This window comes from Protopterus annectens, chromosome 3.part0 (genome assembly GCF_019279795.1).
Source record: "Protopterus annectens isolate FY-2018-M chromosome 3.part0, PAN1.0, whole genome shotgun sequence".
NCBI classification, from domain to species: domain Eukaryota; kingdom Metazoa; phylum Chordata; order Ceratodontiformes; family Protopteridae; genus Protopterus; species Protopterus annectens.
In genome coordinates this window covers 1894536948-1894552510 of record NC_056731.1, presented here as the reverse complement: position 1 = coordinate 1894552510, position 15563 = coordinate 1894536948, and the positions used below count along the sequence as shown (strand labels likewise).

The following is a 15563-nucleotide window of genomic DNA, read 5'->3' as shown; positions in this document are numbered from 1 at the left end:
AGGCCGCAGAGGTGCATACTTTTTTTTTCTCAGATGCTTCATGAGTCTGCTCTCTATCTGAGGGCAGTAGAGAGGTGGAGGGAAGTAATTTAAAAGTTTTGTCAGCAGCCACAGTAATAACTGAAGGGTCTGCAGATGGGGTTTTGTACAGGAATTTACCTTCATCAGGGAAGTTATAGAATCTAGCTGGGTGTTTGGGTGCAGGGGGCTGAAAATCAGGATTTTCTGAAGCAGCCAGAAAGGCATCCAGGAATGCAAGATGTACTGGGGGTACAGCAGAGGGGTTAGGAGACTCCAATAGGAGTAGCTCATAGTATCTCTTTTGGGTCTCGGTGACCTGGCCGTTGATGTCCCACTTGAAGAAATTTTGCACTTGTGTACTAGTTTCACCAAAGATGAAGTCTTCTCCTGGGGATTCTGTGCCACTGGACTCCTCCTCTGGGGAAGCATATCCCAGAGGAGAAGCAATTTGAGAAGAATAAGTGAGGGATTCCTCATCTGAGAAATCCTCTTCTCCAGAGTAGATGGGAGCAGTTCCCTTAGGGGTAGAGGCCCACAGGGCCTGGACCAGAGTCGGGGCCTGATGTAAGGCCAGGAAGGCATTTAGAAGACCTTGGGTGAAGGCTTGCCAATCTGGAGGCTGTTTGACAGGAGGAGTAGATGGTGGATGAAAGATAATGCTTAGCCTTTTGTTTTCTCTTTTTATGTGACTCCAATGTCGAAGAATCGAAGATGCGATGAAGGGTAGAAGGGCCAGATGCCAGCCGGCACTCCACATCATCAGAGGATACATCTTCTCATACAACGATCTGAGACACCCCACGTGGGCCCTCGGAAATTATGAGCCTTGGTTACCCCTCAGTGACCGAATCAAACGCCTGTGAAACTCTCTGGGACATGACCTCAAGTGTAGTACCGGCTTCCTCCGGGCTATTTGCCAAAGGAAGATCTAAGGACTCTGACTCTGGGTCTTCACTGGCCTCGACAGGTACGGCTGGAGTGGAGGGCGTAGCAGTCGGTTCAGGCCTAGACTTTTTTACCTTGACCGGAGGTTTGTCGAAGGAATCTGATGTCGGATCCATATGAGAAGCTAATTGTTTAAGTCTATGGTTTTCTAGGTAAAGTTTCAAAGCTGCTAAGCAGCGTCTAAGGGTTTTAGGAACGAAGGCCTGACAAATACTACAAGAGATATTGTCGTGTTCTTGGCCTAGGCAGAACAGGCAGAGCTCATGCAAATCTTGATGTGGAATTTGCCTTCCACACCTACACTTGCCCTTCCTACCTGACATGAAACCAAAGCAGTAGCATGCAAAATATAAAAAGCCTCTATGGGGTACTTATCTGAAGTTGGATGGTGCAAAGTCACTTTTTCCGAAAGAGAGACGACCGGAGCTGGCAGTCAAACAGGTGGCAGAAAAGTACTGAAGTCCACTTTATACCAGATGTCCATTTACGACCGACGTTCTCGAGGAGAGATGCAGGACGTCATAAGCACCCTAGCGGTAGCATTTAACTTTTGTATAATGAACGGACGTAGGAGGGTGCACCAGAGGCAAACTTCCTGATGTTATGGATACAGCACAGTAGTTCAAGACTCTTCCCTAGAATCCATCTCCTTATCCTCTCCAGAGAAATCAGAATCTCAAGGGTGTTTAGAAGGGGTATAAAACTAAGGAACAGAGGAAGGAAGACAGCACCTTGAGGCAGCTTCAAAACCATAAAGGGCTTTGTAAAGACTAAAGTTATAGCATTGTTTGTATGGGTCTTTAGTGACATGAGCCACATCTGTTTTTTGATTCTTTTTTTTTTTAAGGAATAGCCCTGACAAACTGAGGGGGTTCAGAACCCTGCCCGACTTCAATAAGGGAACTAGAAATCTCTTCCCTAACACCACCATGGAAAATCTCCACAGGTCCCCTCCAAAATAATCAGCCACGGTTCTTCCTCCACATCTACAGCAGACATAGGTACAGCCTGAGTGGACATGCGGGTAGGCAGCCCAGTGTCAGGTTCCAACAGAGTCGCAACAGAGGAGGCTAGTGTCAGCACCAGATGGTCCCTCAGGTTCTTCATCCAACCCGAAAATGTCCGAAAGAGGCTGGCTAACCAAAGTCTTAATAAATGTACTTTTAGACTTTTTCTTAAATGGTGGCTGAATGTCAGGGCAGGCAGATTCAGAATCCATGGTTCCCTGAGTGAAAAGCTTCATATGCTGGTTCTCTAAATAGATGGAAAGGGAAAACAGATGGCTACACAGAGTCTTTGGTACAAACTCCTGACAGGTATCACACTGAGAATGGCTGAGGGTAGCACCTATACAAAAAAATAAAGGGCATTTCTCATGTCTGTCTTTACCGGGAATCTGCCACCCACATTCGCATTTTTTATTCCTGGGTGACATATAAATAAATGATAATATAACCAAAGCAAAAAAAAAAAAAAAAAAAAAAAAAAAAAGAAGGAAGAGACTCCAATGTGGTACTTATCATTTGAAGGCTCAATAAATGAAGCAACATGATGAATGATGCAGACTGAATTCAAAAGTAGCGTTTGGACTGGCATAAAGAAGTTCTGAGGATTAGGCATTCATATGTCACTTATTCACCTCACCCCTTAGACATAGGGCATACATCTGACAAACAGCACCCGGAAAGTGCTAAGGCTATAGTATGCTGGACAGAAGTTTGGCTGTCCTTGGTAGGATAGCCCTTTAGTAAGGAATACTGCAACAGTGACAAGAAAGGACATCTTAACTGCCTGTGGAGCCAGAAAATAAGTGTCACTGGTCTGTAAACAGTTGCATTTCATTCAATTTCTGAATGCTGACGGTCACTATATTCACCACCCATCTTTATAATATAAGCTGATGTCAGTATATAACATTGAAGCAGGAGGATTCCAAGCTATGCATAAATATTAACTCAGAATACTTATTTACAGTTCTAATGGTTGAATCCTAATGATAATATCCACTAAGATTAGAAATGAAAGAAAACAATGAATAAACTCAATGAACTGCTCGGTCACTATTGGTTGTCTTCCGTGACTAGCTCACGTTTTAATGAGAGACAGATACATGTTTTAGCAATGATACGTGCCTACTGACATGCTGCTGTTTTGTATGTTGCACTTATTACACATTTTCACACTAGTCATTCTTAATGCGTCAGTTTCCACTTATCAAGTCACCTGGGTCCAGGTAAAATCTCAAAACTTATGAAGACTTCACTTACCTGGTTACAAAAGGAAAAATCAAACTCCCTTAAGCTTCGTAAACATACTATAAGGTTCATACCAATTAACCAAACTAAAGCTTATCCGTCACTCGTTGAAACAAGCACTTGGATCTACGAGTATTCCTCTGTTAAAAATACAATCTAACCCCAACTAATTATGTAGCAAGACAAAGATTATTTCCATTATTTTTAGCAGATGCAATATTCTTCACAACATGGCAAAAATTTAAAAGTTAATGGACAAAAACTGTAAACCAATACTTAGCTTCTGTTCAACTGTTCATTTTGATAAAATTTTAAATTATCTACCTCTTGACTGGATTACTTTATCTTCAGGGGACTCTGTTGCCTCTGTACAAGTTTCCATAGCAATTGGAGAACAGCTCCTTAAAGGATTCCTTGAACATAAAACAATTTTTAACTGTTTCACTAAAACTCAAATTACAAAACACTAATACAAACAAATATACAAGACTTGCAGCAGTAGGAGTTGTAAAATTACCAGATATTAAGATTTTTGCAGAAAATGCCTAAATTGCGTAGCTCTAACCTATGAAAATATCAATGCCTAAATACTTATCCACATCATACTGATAACTAATACTGTAAATGAAACCCAATAATAATTGAAATTATGAAAATTATAAACACAATTAACACCATATGGTCATAAAGTGAAAATTCCTTTATACGCGTTGAGATGACCTGTAAAACTCTACATTTGGAATCAAAAAAGGAGGCAATCATAAACGTAACTTTTAATATTTGTATTCTCCCCAAAAATACTCTTGACAACAATTCATTAAAGTACGAACATAATCTGTCAAACGTATCTTTTTAGGCATCATTTATGCCAAACATGGTGAGCACAGTATCAGTAGAGGAAAGAAAAATACTGGCACAAGAAAAAACGTCAAAAGCTTCAAATGCGTGTTCATTAATACAACAGACGCATGAAAATTATTTTTTGAAAGGTATAAAAAGGAAACATGGACATGGGAAACGGAGAGAACTAATATAGTGAAATATTTATGCAAAGGAGAAGGTCAATCTAATCAATACAAAAAAGCAGCTCCAAAGATATTTGGAGAGAAATACAAGCAAAGGCACACAGTTATGGAACATTTCACAATAGAAAGATCAAGATCACAAAGGGGAACATAGAACAGCAGATTAGTAAAGAAGTTAAACAAATAGAAACTACAGTTATGGAATACTTGTGAACTGAAAGACTTAGCGTAGAAAGTCTAACACCGGTCATGTCACAACATGATGGAACAAGGAGTCCTCAAATTAAGGAGAAACCGGTGGAGCAGGAGACATCTGATGAAGAAATATGAACATGGGAAAGAAATGAGATTTAATATGGTGTAATATTTGTGAAACGGAGAAAGCAAAACTAATCAATACAAAAAAGTAACACCAAAGATATTTGAAGAGAAATACAGGCAAAGGCATACGGATATGGAAAATTTTACAATACACACAAAAAGAAAACGAAGGGGAAGTAGAAAAGAGGATTAGTAATGGAAAAGTAAAGGAAATGAAAAATGAAATGGATTACCTACAAAGTGACGGATTTAGAGTAGAAAATACAACTCTGGCAATATCAGGAAGCCTCTGATTAGTTGCCACATGAAGATACTCTGGAGCCTTCAGCAGGAACCCAGTACAAAAGTTCACTTGGAGTTACACAGCAAGGGAAGGAACAGGAAACTGTGGCAACTATAATGCAGTCAGTGCTGTGGAGCGACAGGTCAGTAAGTTCTCACATGCAAAGAATGACACAAGATGCAGCTAAAAAAATGTGCCACAGGAAGATGTTCTGGAACTTTCTGAGGAATGCTCATTCATAGGTAGGTACTAAGCTATCGGCCCAAGGGTATAAGTAAGCCTAGCCAACAAGGTTCCCTGGCTTATGCCACCCAATAAAGTTAATTTCTTGTGCCCCTGTCAAGTAGAACCACAGAAGTGATCCCCGGGGTGTATTTCCTATTTCCCATCCACTCATCAAGATTTTTCTTTAAGAGTGCTAATGAGGAACTTTGCTGGACATAGATGGGTAGCTTGTTCCAGACTATAGGAAGTCTCTGGGACAGGAATCCATCCCTCCCAACATGTCCTGTTTATTGTGGTGACAAGGTTTAGGTCCTTAGAGTGTGTAGCTTGGAGGGATTGGGATTTCTTAAGGTGTAGCATGTCCAACAGCTCTGGGTTTAGCATAGCTTTATATGTTAGGCAGAGATCTCCTTGGAGCAGGCGATATGCTGCAGAGTAAAGAGTTTTCTGAGATGGTCAGTGTAGGGCATCTGTTTGAGGCCAGTAATCCTCTGTGAGGTACGTCTGTGGCCTTTCCAGCTGCTGCAGATGTCTTGTGAGGTACATTCCAACAGGGGTGTTGTACTCTTTAATGGGTCTAATGAGTGCTGAGTAGAGGGGAACAATGACCTCTTTTTTCCTGGATGAGAACCGTTTTGTGATGAGGTGTGCTACACAGGATTTCCTGACTACTGTGGCGATGTGATTATCAAAGGAGAGACTACTATCCACCTGGGTCCCAAGGTCTCATCACACAATCTGCGTTAAGCAGACTGCTGTTTATGTGGTAGTTCATGGGTACAGAGTTTTTATCAAAGGGGATGACAATGCACTTTTTGGCATTGAGCTTGAGGCCATGCCTCTACCACCAGACATCTGTCTCAGTGAGGCCCTTCTGCAGGATGTCCACACCATTTGGGGACTCGACTAGGTCTCCTAGTTAGCAGTCATCTGCGAACTTTGTTAGCCAGAGGCTTTCTGTGTTAGCCTGTACTTCAGAGAAGTAGATACGAAACAGGAGAGATCCCAGGACTGAACCCTGTGGTACTCCACTTGTCACTGGTTTGAAGTCAGAGCTGGAGTTTGCAACTTTTACAGCGTGGGTTCTGTCAGTGAGCCAGTTGGCAACCCATCTTGTGACGTATGGATTTATACCTAATTTAGTGAGGTTTAGCTATAATTCCAGAATGGGGGATGGTGTTGAAACCCTTGGCGAGATCAAGATAGGCTGTGTGAACCATCTTACCCTCGTCTACGGCTTTGGTGACTGCCTCAAAGAAGTCGATCAGGTTCAGAAGGCATGATCTGCCTTTCACAAACCCGAAAGTACAGTTTTGTACCTACCATAAATGTAGATGTTCGAGTGCTAATACAGCTGCAGTCATAACAGATGGGTTCTCCTGCCGTCAGGCGGGTCCTCGGTCAGCCGAATTCCAAAGTCTAGGTCCGGCGTCGGTTGTCGTCGCTTCTTCCCTGACGTCAGTGCGACAGGGGTATAAAAGAACCAGCCAACGCCATTTTCTTCAGTTTTTCTTGCCCCAGATGTCAGGTGCCCCCAGAAGGAAGGCAATACATAAATTTATGTAATAATGCAGTGCAATATAATCAAAAAACAGTAGTTGCAAGCAAATACACCACAAATGAATACCCCAATCAAGTTGTATGAGGAGGTGTTAGCCAATAGGCCTGTCCCAAGAGGGGAAGGAGGGAGGGAAACCTGGACTGCAGCTGTATTAGCACTCGAACATCTACATTTATGGTAGGTACAAAACTGTACTATGTTCATCGTGCATACAGCTGCAGTCATAACAGATGGGTAGAATCCCAAAGCTAAAAAAGGGGTGGTAGAGGCACTAGGTGGAACTAGGAGGAGCCAGGATGCCCTGCAAGACTGCAGTGGCAAAGCCTGCTCTAGTTTTGGAGTATAATGGTAGGTGGTAGTGCTTGGAGAAGGTATGCACAGAACTCCAAGTGGCTGCTTCCAAAATATCTTTGGTAGGAACTCCTCTGAGAAAAGCTGCAGAGGTAGCTGTGGCCCTTGTGGAGTGAGATCTGATGCCTGCAGGCACAGTTTTACCATGAAAAGAGTAACAAAAGCGTATGCAGTGGGCTATCCATTTTGAGATTGTCTGTTTGGAAATTGGCTTCCCTTGAGCTCCTATAGCATAGGACACAAAGAGTTGTTCTGATTTTCTGAAAGGCTTTGTTCTGTCCAAATAACAACGTAGCGGTCTGTGGATGTCCAAGGAATGTAGTAGTCTCTCCCCTTTGTTTTGAGGATTAGGGTAAAAGGTAGGTAAGTGAATAGCCTGATTCAATGCTACCCTGGATACCACCTTTGGCATAAAGGACGGATTGGTTCGTAAGGAAACTCTGTCCTGATGGAAAATTATGAAAGGCTGCACAGACATGAGGGCTTGTAGTTCCGATACCCTGCGAGCTGAGGTGATAGCCAGAAGGAAGGCTGTTTTCCAGAATAAATATTGCAAATCTGTTGAGGCAGCTGGCTCAAAAGGAGGCAAGGTCAGCTTTTCTAGAATGAAATTGAGGTCCCAAGCAGGTATTGGTTGTTTCCTTGGGGGTTTTATATTCTTAGCCCCTCTGAGGAACTGTCTTAAGAGGGGATGAGAGAATAAAGGAGGATCAGTGTTGTATTCTGCAGAAATGGCTGAGGCATGGATTTTGATGGAGGAGAATGAAAGTCCACTGCTTAGCAGCTCAGCTAGATACTGTAATATTTGAGGCAAATTCAGTATTCCAGGATTCTGGCCCTTTTTCTCATTCCAGGCACAAAATCGCTTCCATTTTGCGGAGTAAGCTTTCCTAGTAGAAGGCCTTCTGGCCTCCAAAATGACATCCTGCACCTCCTTGGAGAGTAGGGTCTGTTGTGAAGTTAAGGAATCTTCCATGCGGCCAGATTGAGTGTTTTCAGCTGACTGTGAAGAGTTTTGAAGCTGTGCTGAGTCAGAAGAAGAGGCATTAGAGGTAGGGTCCATGGTGGGGAATGTGTCAGGCTCCTCAGGAGTGGGTACCAGTGCTGTCTTGGCCAGTCTGGAGCAATGAGAATCATCTTTGGTCTGTCTGCTTTGGTTTTTAATAAAACTTTGGGCAGCAGAGGAAGAGGTGGAAAGGCATAAACTGTCATTGTTGTCCAACTGAAAGAGAGAGCGTCCACTCTCCAGGCCTGTGGATGAAAAGTCCTTGAGCAGAATTTTGTCAATTGATGATTTTTGTGGGAGGCAAAGAGATCTATGTCTGGCCTTCCCCATGCTTGAATTATTTCTGTAAAAACTTGAGGGTGCAACTTCCATTCATGTGGGTCTGTCATATTTCTGCTTAGGTTGTCTGCCAGCGTGTTTTCCTTGCCTGGCAAGTACTGTGCTTGAAGTTCGATTTGTAATTCCAGAATCATGTTCCAAAGTGACATGGCCAGCCTGCATAGGGGGTATGAATGGGTTCCTCCCTGTTTGTTTATGTACCACATTACTGTGGTGTTGTCTGTCCTTATCAATAGTTGGCCTGGATGCAGAAGGTCTTTGAAAGCTATAATAGCATTTATTACTGCTAGCATTTCCTTTTGATTGATGTGTAGGTGCTTTTCTTTTTGGGACCATTTGCCCTGAATGCACCGATCTGTCATGTGCGCCCCCCAGGCGTAGTCCGAGGCGTCTGTTGTGATGACTTGATTTGCTTGAGGCTTGCAGAATGGGAGACCTGTGTTTCTTTGGCATGCTTGAGCCCACCACAGAAATTCCTTTTGAAGACATGGAATCAGTGGTATTATTGTTTCCAAACTGTGGCTGTGTTGAGACCATAGGTTTTTCAGGTACCATTGAAGTTTCCTCATATGCAGCTTTGCACATGGGATTAGTAGGATGCAAGATGCCATGAATCCCAGAGCCTGCAGGATTTTCCTTGCAGTCAGCCTGATGAAATTTGCTAGTTTTCTGAAGTATTGAGTTAGTTGCCCCTGTTTCTCTGGCATGAGGTAGGCCATCTGGGTGTTTGTGTCCAAGTTGGCACCCAGGAAAATTATTTTTTGTGAGGGTATTAGCCTTGATTTCTTTTTGTTGACTATGTACCCCAGAGAATTCAACAACATTATTACAAAAGCCAGATGTTTCAGAAGTATGTGCTTGCTGTCTGCTTGGATCAGGCAGTTGTCCAAATATGGGTATATTTGTATCCCTTGAAGTCTGCAGTAGGCAATTGCTGATGCCAGGCATTTCGTGAATACTCTGGGTGCAGTAGATAAGCCAAAGGGCAATGCAGAGAACTGATAATGGGTTGAACCTGCAAGAAATCTGAGGTATCTTCTGCAATTTTGTCTGATTTGGACATGCAGGTATGCCTCCTTGAGGTCCAATGTTACCAGCCAAGACTCCTTGCCCAGCATGGGAAGAAGCTGCTGTAATGTGAGCATCTTGAATTTTGGCACGAGTAAAAATGTGTTTAGGATGGATAGGTCTAAAATAGGTCTCCAATCTTTTCCCTTCCTTGGTACCAGGAATAGTCTGGAATAAAAACCTTGACCTTGTCCTTGAATAGGTACCTCTTGAATAGCTTTCATGTCCATGAGATCTGAAATTTGTCTTTGTGCCTCTGCCCTTTGATTGTGTGGCAGGTTTGGCATGCCTCTCTTTTGTGGAAGGGTGTGAAAATGGAATCTGTAGCGCTCTGTTTATAATGTCCAGGATCCATTTTTCTTTTGTGACAATATGCCAATTTTTCGAAAATAATGCCAGTTTTCCACCTAAAGGTGCTGCCATTTGAGCCTTGCTTGGCATGCAAAGGGGAAAGTCATTGGGTTTGCTTTCTGAATGGCTGTGAACTATCCTCACCACCTCTTTGTGTAGGAGCTTGCCATTGTCTGCCTCTAAACGATCCTTGAGATTGCCCTCTGCCCCTCGGGCGCCTGTATCTACCTCTTTGGGGTCTGTCCGTGGCTGGAAAGGACCAATTTTTGGAAGGCCAATTTCTACTGAAACATGGAGGTTGTACCTGTAGAAAATCTTTCACTGTTTGCATTGATTTAGCCTTTTCCTCCATTTTCTTTAATACCTCCTCAGCTTTAACACCAAATAATACATCTTTTTGTAGAGGGGCATCTAGTAATTTAGCTTTGACATGATCTGGTAAGGTTTGCTCCTTGAGCCAGGCATGTCTACGTAGGACTGATCCTGTAACAGCAGCTCTACATGAGGCCTCTAGAGCATCAAAACCACATTGCAAGGTATGTTTACCCACTTGTTCTGCACTATGCATCAAATCCTGCAACTCCTTCAAGTCTGATTGTTCAGGTTGTGCCACTTTGCTTCTCAACTGTGATAACAGAAACTGTTGGTACTTTAACATATGGAACTGGCAGTTTAATGCCCTCATGGTTAAGGTGGCCGAGGTGTATACCTTTTATCCCCACCTTTCTAAAGATCTGGAATCTCTCTCTGAAGGTAATGGATTTTTAGCAGTGGAGGCCTTAATTCCCTTGGGGCCCTGTGAGATAGTTTCTGGGTCAGCCACATGGCTTTTGTATAAGAATTGGTGTGAGTCAGGAACCCGGTAGTGCCTGTCAGGCTTGACTGGGGCTGGAGGCAAAGAGTCTGGGTTAAGGCAGGCCTCCGAATACACATCATCTAGTATGTCTAAGACAGGAGGTATAGCCAGAGGCCTGTGCTGAGGGAGCAAGAGAAACTCCCTAAGCCTTTTCTTGGAGTCTGAGTACTCTTGGCCTTCCCAGTGGAAGTGTTCCCTCAAGGTATGCAAGGTTTCCCCAAATGAGTAATCCTCAGGGGGGGAGACAGAGGGAATGGACTCCTCTGCATCAGAATCTTCAAAAGGGGAGTATGAATGTTCCTGTTCATCAGAGTGCTCTGAAATAATGGAGGCCTGGTCCGAGGAGGGGGATTCTTCCTCCACTCTGGGCCTTTTGTCCGGGGGGGGTTGAGAACCCCTGATAAGAGTAATTAAATCCTCAGCCATTTTAAGCATCTGTTTTTTAGGCATGGGGCCTGGAGAAGGGCCCTGTGTAGCTTGTCTCTTAGAATGCATGGCTGCTTTAGACTTAGTGAAAGCCTTGATGGAAAAAGAAGAGGAAGGCCTGAAGACACCTTGAGAGGAGGCAGACCTGTCTACATTCTGAGTTTCACCACCTAGAGTGGCTTCGGTATCTGTAGTCGAGGTATGGGCCGAGGAGCCTGCGACCTCGGGCACAGTAGACACCGCCAATGAAGTGTCGTCGGTAGGCAGGGGCTGCGTAGGCGCCTCGCTGAGAACCGGACCACCTGTAGTCGGCTTTGGCGTGGTGTTGGTAGAGGCCGCGGACCTCGTGTGTCGGTCCTTATCTTTGCGTCTTTTAGTCAAAAGCTGGAGTCGGAGTATCCGACGACATAATGTAGTTAAATTTTTTGCCAAAATAGTGCTGGGCGAACTCCGCCCGACGTTTAATGGTGCGTTTGTTGAATGTAGCACAAAAATGACAGACCGAGACGTCGTGGTCTGGGCCTAAGCAAGGAATGCAGAGGGAATGAAAATCCTTATGCGGTATTTGCTTCCCACATGAAATTACAATTATTATGTTTGTCTGACATCGGTCTGAGGCAAGAAAAGTTTCCCCAACGGGGTACTTAGCTTTCAAGAAGACTTCGGTTGCAAAATTTTCGTAATTTCAGGAGCTGGCCGACCGGCACTTGCGAACTGCTTCTGCTTCGGGCACCGTGCGGCAAGAAAGACTGAAGAAAATGGCGTCGGCTGGTTCTTTTATACCCCTGTCGCACTGACGTCAGGGAAGAAGAGACGACAACCGACGCCGGACCTAGACTTTGGAATTCGGCCGACTGAGGACCCGCCTGACGGCAGGAGAACCCATCTGTTATGACTGCAGCTGTATGCATGATGAACATCTGGGTGGGGTCCAGAGTTTGGAGGTTACCAATGTCTTTGTTTATGAGTTCTATGGCCTTGCAGACCAGGCTCGTCAGGCTAATAGGGCGACAGTTCCCAAGATCAGTGGTGGCTCCCCTTTTGTGGAGTGGGACAATTGTTGTTGTGCGCCATTCAGTGGGCACAAAGCCTGACGTGAGACTATGATTGAACATGGTGCTTAGGTGGGCAGCCAGTTTGTTCTGAAGTTCATGTAAAACGCAGCCTGGGATGTTGTCCGGTCCCATGGATGCTGTGTTTTTAGTTTTAGAGAATGCAGCTTTTACCTGCATAGATGTGATTACAGGGACTCTGCATTCTTCCTGTATAGATATGGGCCCTTTAGGGGGTGACAGGAGGGTAAAGTTGGCACTGAACCTGCCAGGATGTTGGTAATATCAGTTGGTTCTGCAATTTTCGTGCCGTTGTGCTGTAATTCAGAGCAGATCTGGGTGTTGCAATTGAGATTCTTGACATAGCTATAGAATGCTTTGTGGTTGCCCCTAGAATCAGTGGCGATTTTGTTTTCGTAGCTAGCTTTGGAGGATCTTATAAGGGATCTCAGCTGACCAGGGAGCTCCTCCACTCATGGAATTTTACTCTCTTTTGCAACAGTTTCTTCCTTCTGTTGTAGAATTTGTTTATGGCAGGGCACCAACAGATTTGGCTTCCTTTTTTTGGAGGATAGCGTCTTGGTTCAGTTTGGGATAGCACGATCCATGCACTCGTTTAAGTGCTTATAGAGTGCATTTGTATATGATTCAGCAGTTGTAACTGTATTGTCCATCTGCATGGGTGTCATGAAGTTCACCACTTCTGTCTTAAGAAGCATAAAGTTGGCTTTGGAGAAACCATGATTTCCTTAATGGTGGGTGTGGGCAGGATGTGGATATCTAGGGTGATTAGCTTATGGTCAGAACTGACCAGTGAGGAGTTGACTTCAGGTGTGGAACACCGGTCACTCATGTTGGTAATGACTAGGTCTAGTTCATAGGAAATAAAACAAATGTGCCCTCAGTATAGAAGAAATTATCTGAGGGAAGAGTTGTTTGACTTAACACAGCTGGATAAACAAATTAAGATCAATGAAAAATAGATTACAGAAAGTCAATAAGATCCAAAATGTTAGAAGTCTGATAATACAAATGAACACAGTAAATCAAGCCTGTTAACAGAAAATTCATGTGACAGAAGTAGAGAGGATATATCACTGTACAGTTAAATTAATAACACATAAAGTCTTACCACAAAAAAGAAACAGGGCAATAAGGGAAAGAAAGGGAAGAAATATTGAATAGAATAAACTATAAACTAATTAAGACAAGAAGTGCCACTGTTAGAAGAGTATAGAAGAGGAAACAGATCAACAAAAATACTTAGAAAGATAAAAGTGATAAAAGCAAAGTACAGTATTATAACAGACCAGGATCTATCATACACTATTGGAAATAGTAAATTATAGATATCAGCACAAGAAAAGTGCAGAATAAGCAATTCACTGATGCCTGAAACTGTTTTAGAGAGACTTGGGAAACAATGCAAAAGGAATGGAAATACCATAAAAACATTTTGGAGAAATATCTATGAAGGTCCTGTGGAATATAATAAAGATGTTGAATGGATAGAAGCAGTAAAGAAACAGTAAGTTCAAATGTACAGGATATGAAATTAGATGAAGTAAAGGCCACAGAAATTGAAACAAAATTAAAAAAAGCTCCAAACTGGAAAACCCCAAGCCCAGATGCAATACCTAACTTCTGGCTAAAAGTACTGACATCTTTACTCAAAGATTTAACCCCGAGCAAGAATTACTGATTACACACTAATCTGGTTAAAAACAAGAAAAATTATACTCTTCCTTAATAATGAAGCTCCAAGCTATCCTAAAAACTACAGGTCAATAACTTACCTTCCAATGATGTAAAAACTATACACTGGAATTGATTTATAAGCAACCTTTTTTTTATATTGCCATGATTGAGGTAACAAAAGAAGAGTTATATGAACAAAGAATCATTTGTTATTGAATAAAGTCATAATGCAGAACTGTAAAAAGGGGAAGAATTTAAGTATGGCATGGATAGATTACAAAAAAAAAAAAAAAAAGCATTTGATAGCATCCCATATTCATGGATAATGGTTATTAAAGGTTCCCACACACTTCCTTACCAGCTCACTAGGATTACTGGCCTGGAAATCATCCTGCTGACCCTTCACTGCCCACAATAAGGCTGGAATTCCCGTCTGATCTGCAGTACACACAGTGATGGTTGTTTTTTTACTGACTTTCTTGCAAAACTAAGTATGTTATAGTAATTTCACTCTAGACTGTCTAATAATCCACTGTGAGGCTACCTGCACATCACCTTTTCGACTTTCTGCCATCCCTGTCTTTACTGTCCTACTTAGCTGCTCCTCTACACTTATTACCCTCTACTTTCAAAAGCTCCCTTCTGCTTCTTAATATCCCAATTTCTGCCTTTATTTGTCCACATACGGCTAAACACTTCCAGTACTTGGTCCTGCCCTCCTCCACAGCTTGCCTGCTTTCATTTTAATTACTTCTGAAAACTAAAGTAAGGTTCCATTCTTTCTTTCCCTAACTGACTCCTTCTGTTCACTTTTCCCACTCTCTTGCCACTTTGGACATACAGGTGCAGCCTGCTGTGCTCGGGCTCACTCTGTTCCCCTATCCTACCCCCACCACTCCCAACCACCACATCAAGTTCCTTTATACTTCACCAAGCTCCACTGCACCATCCTTCCAACCAATCAAACTAAATTATCAGCCCAACACCTCCAATCTTCCCCACACACATTACAATTCAAAATCCTGCAAATTCATCCCATTTCTTGCCACCCACCAATTATCCTCTCTTCTCCTCCCATCAAATTACACCCAACTTTTTTTCTCCCCTCCTTCTACCACCTCTCACACCCCTTCTCTAAAACCAAGCCTCTCATCTACCAACTGAATACTTCTAGTCAACCTACTTGCTCAGAAAATACCTCTACACCCTGTAGCATTCTGACACAACTAAATTCCTCTAGCCAACCTACTTGCACAGCTAATACACTGATATTCCTACACCCTCTCACATTCTTACACACTTTAACCTTCCCTGCCATAATGTCTATGTCACATATTATTCTCTTCACTCTCTTCCTAATCCCCTATCTCTTACCAAAGCATCTAGTCAAACAGTTCTTATAGCCTATAAACTCCACTCAACTACAGCCATTCATACTGAAACCCTCCCCAGCTTTTCAAATAAAGCTCCCAGCCTATATGGTACAAACATGATTCTACAAACAAATTAAGAGTCCTCTTCTCCCACAACAGCAACATAAACGTCACTTTAGGTTCTATTACAAAAACAGAAAGGATCAACAAGCTGCAACTCTCACCATTTGCACCAACTTAACTCAATATGGTGATATACATCCAAACCCTGGTCCTCGCCCATGCACTTACAATTCCTCTAACTCCATAAAAACCCTGAATTTCACAACTCTAAACATTCAAAGCTTAAGAAATAAAATTCCACTGCTACATGCCTGGTTAATCCAAAACAAGACTGATTTCACTGC

At 42.8% G+C, this 15563-nt stretch overlaps 1 protein-coding gene across 1 annotated transcript in view; it reads right to left on the bottom strand.

Moving 5' to 3' along the window:
* The window catches only part of PPP6R3 (protein phosphatase 6 regulatory subunit 3), a 3115682-nt gene that overhangs the window by 443005 nt on the left and 2657114 nt on the right, over positions 1-15563 (bottom strand). The window contains exon 21 of the mRNA XM_044065977.1: positions 3546-3634. Within this exon, the coding sequence (XP_043921912.1) occupies positions 3546-3634 (89 nt within the window). The remainder of the gene's footprint in view (positions 1-3545; positions 3635-15563) is intronic.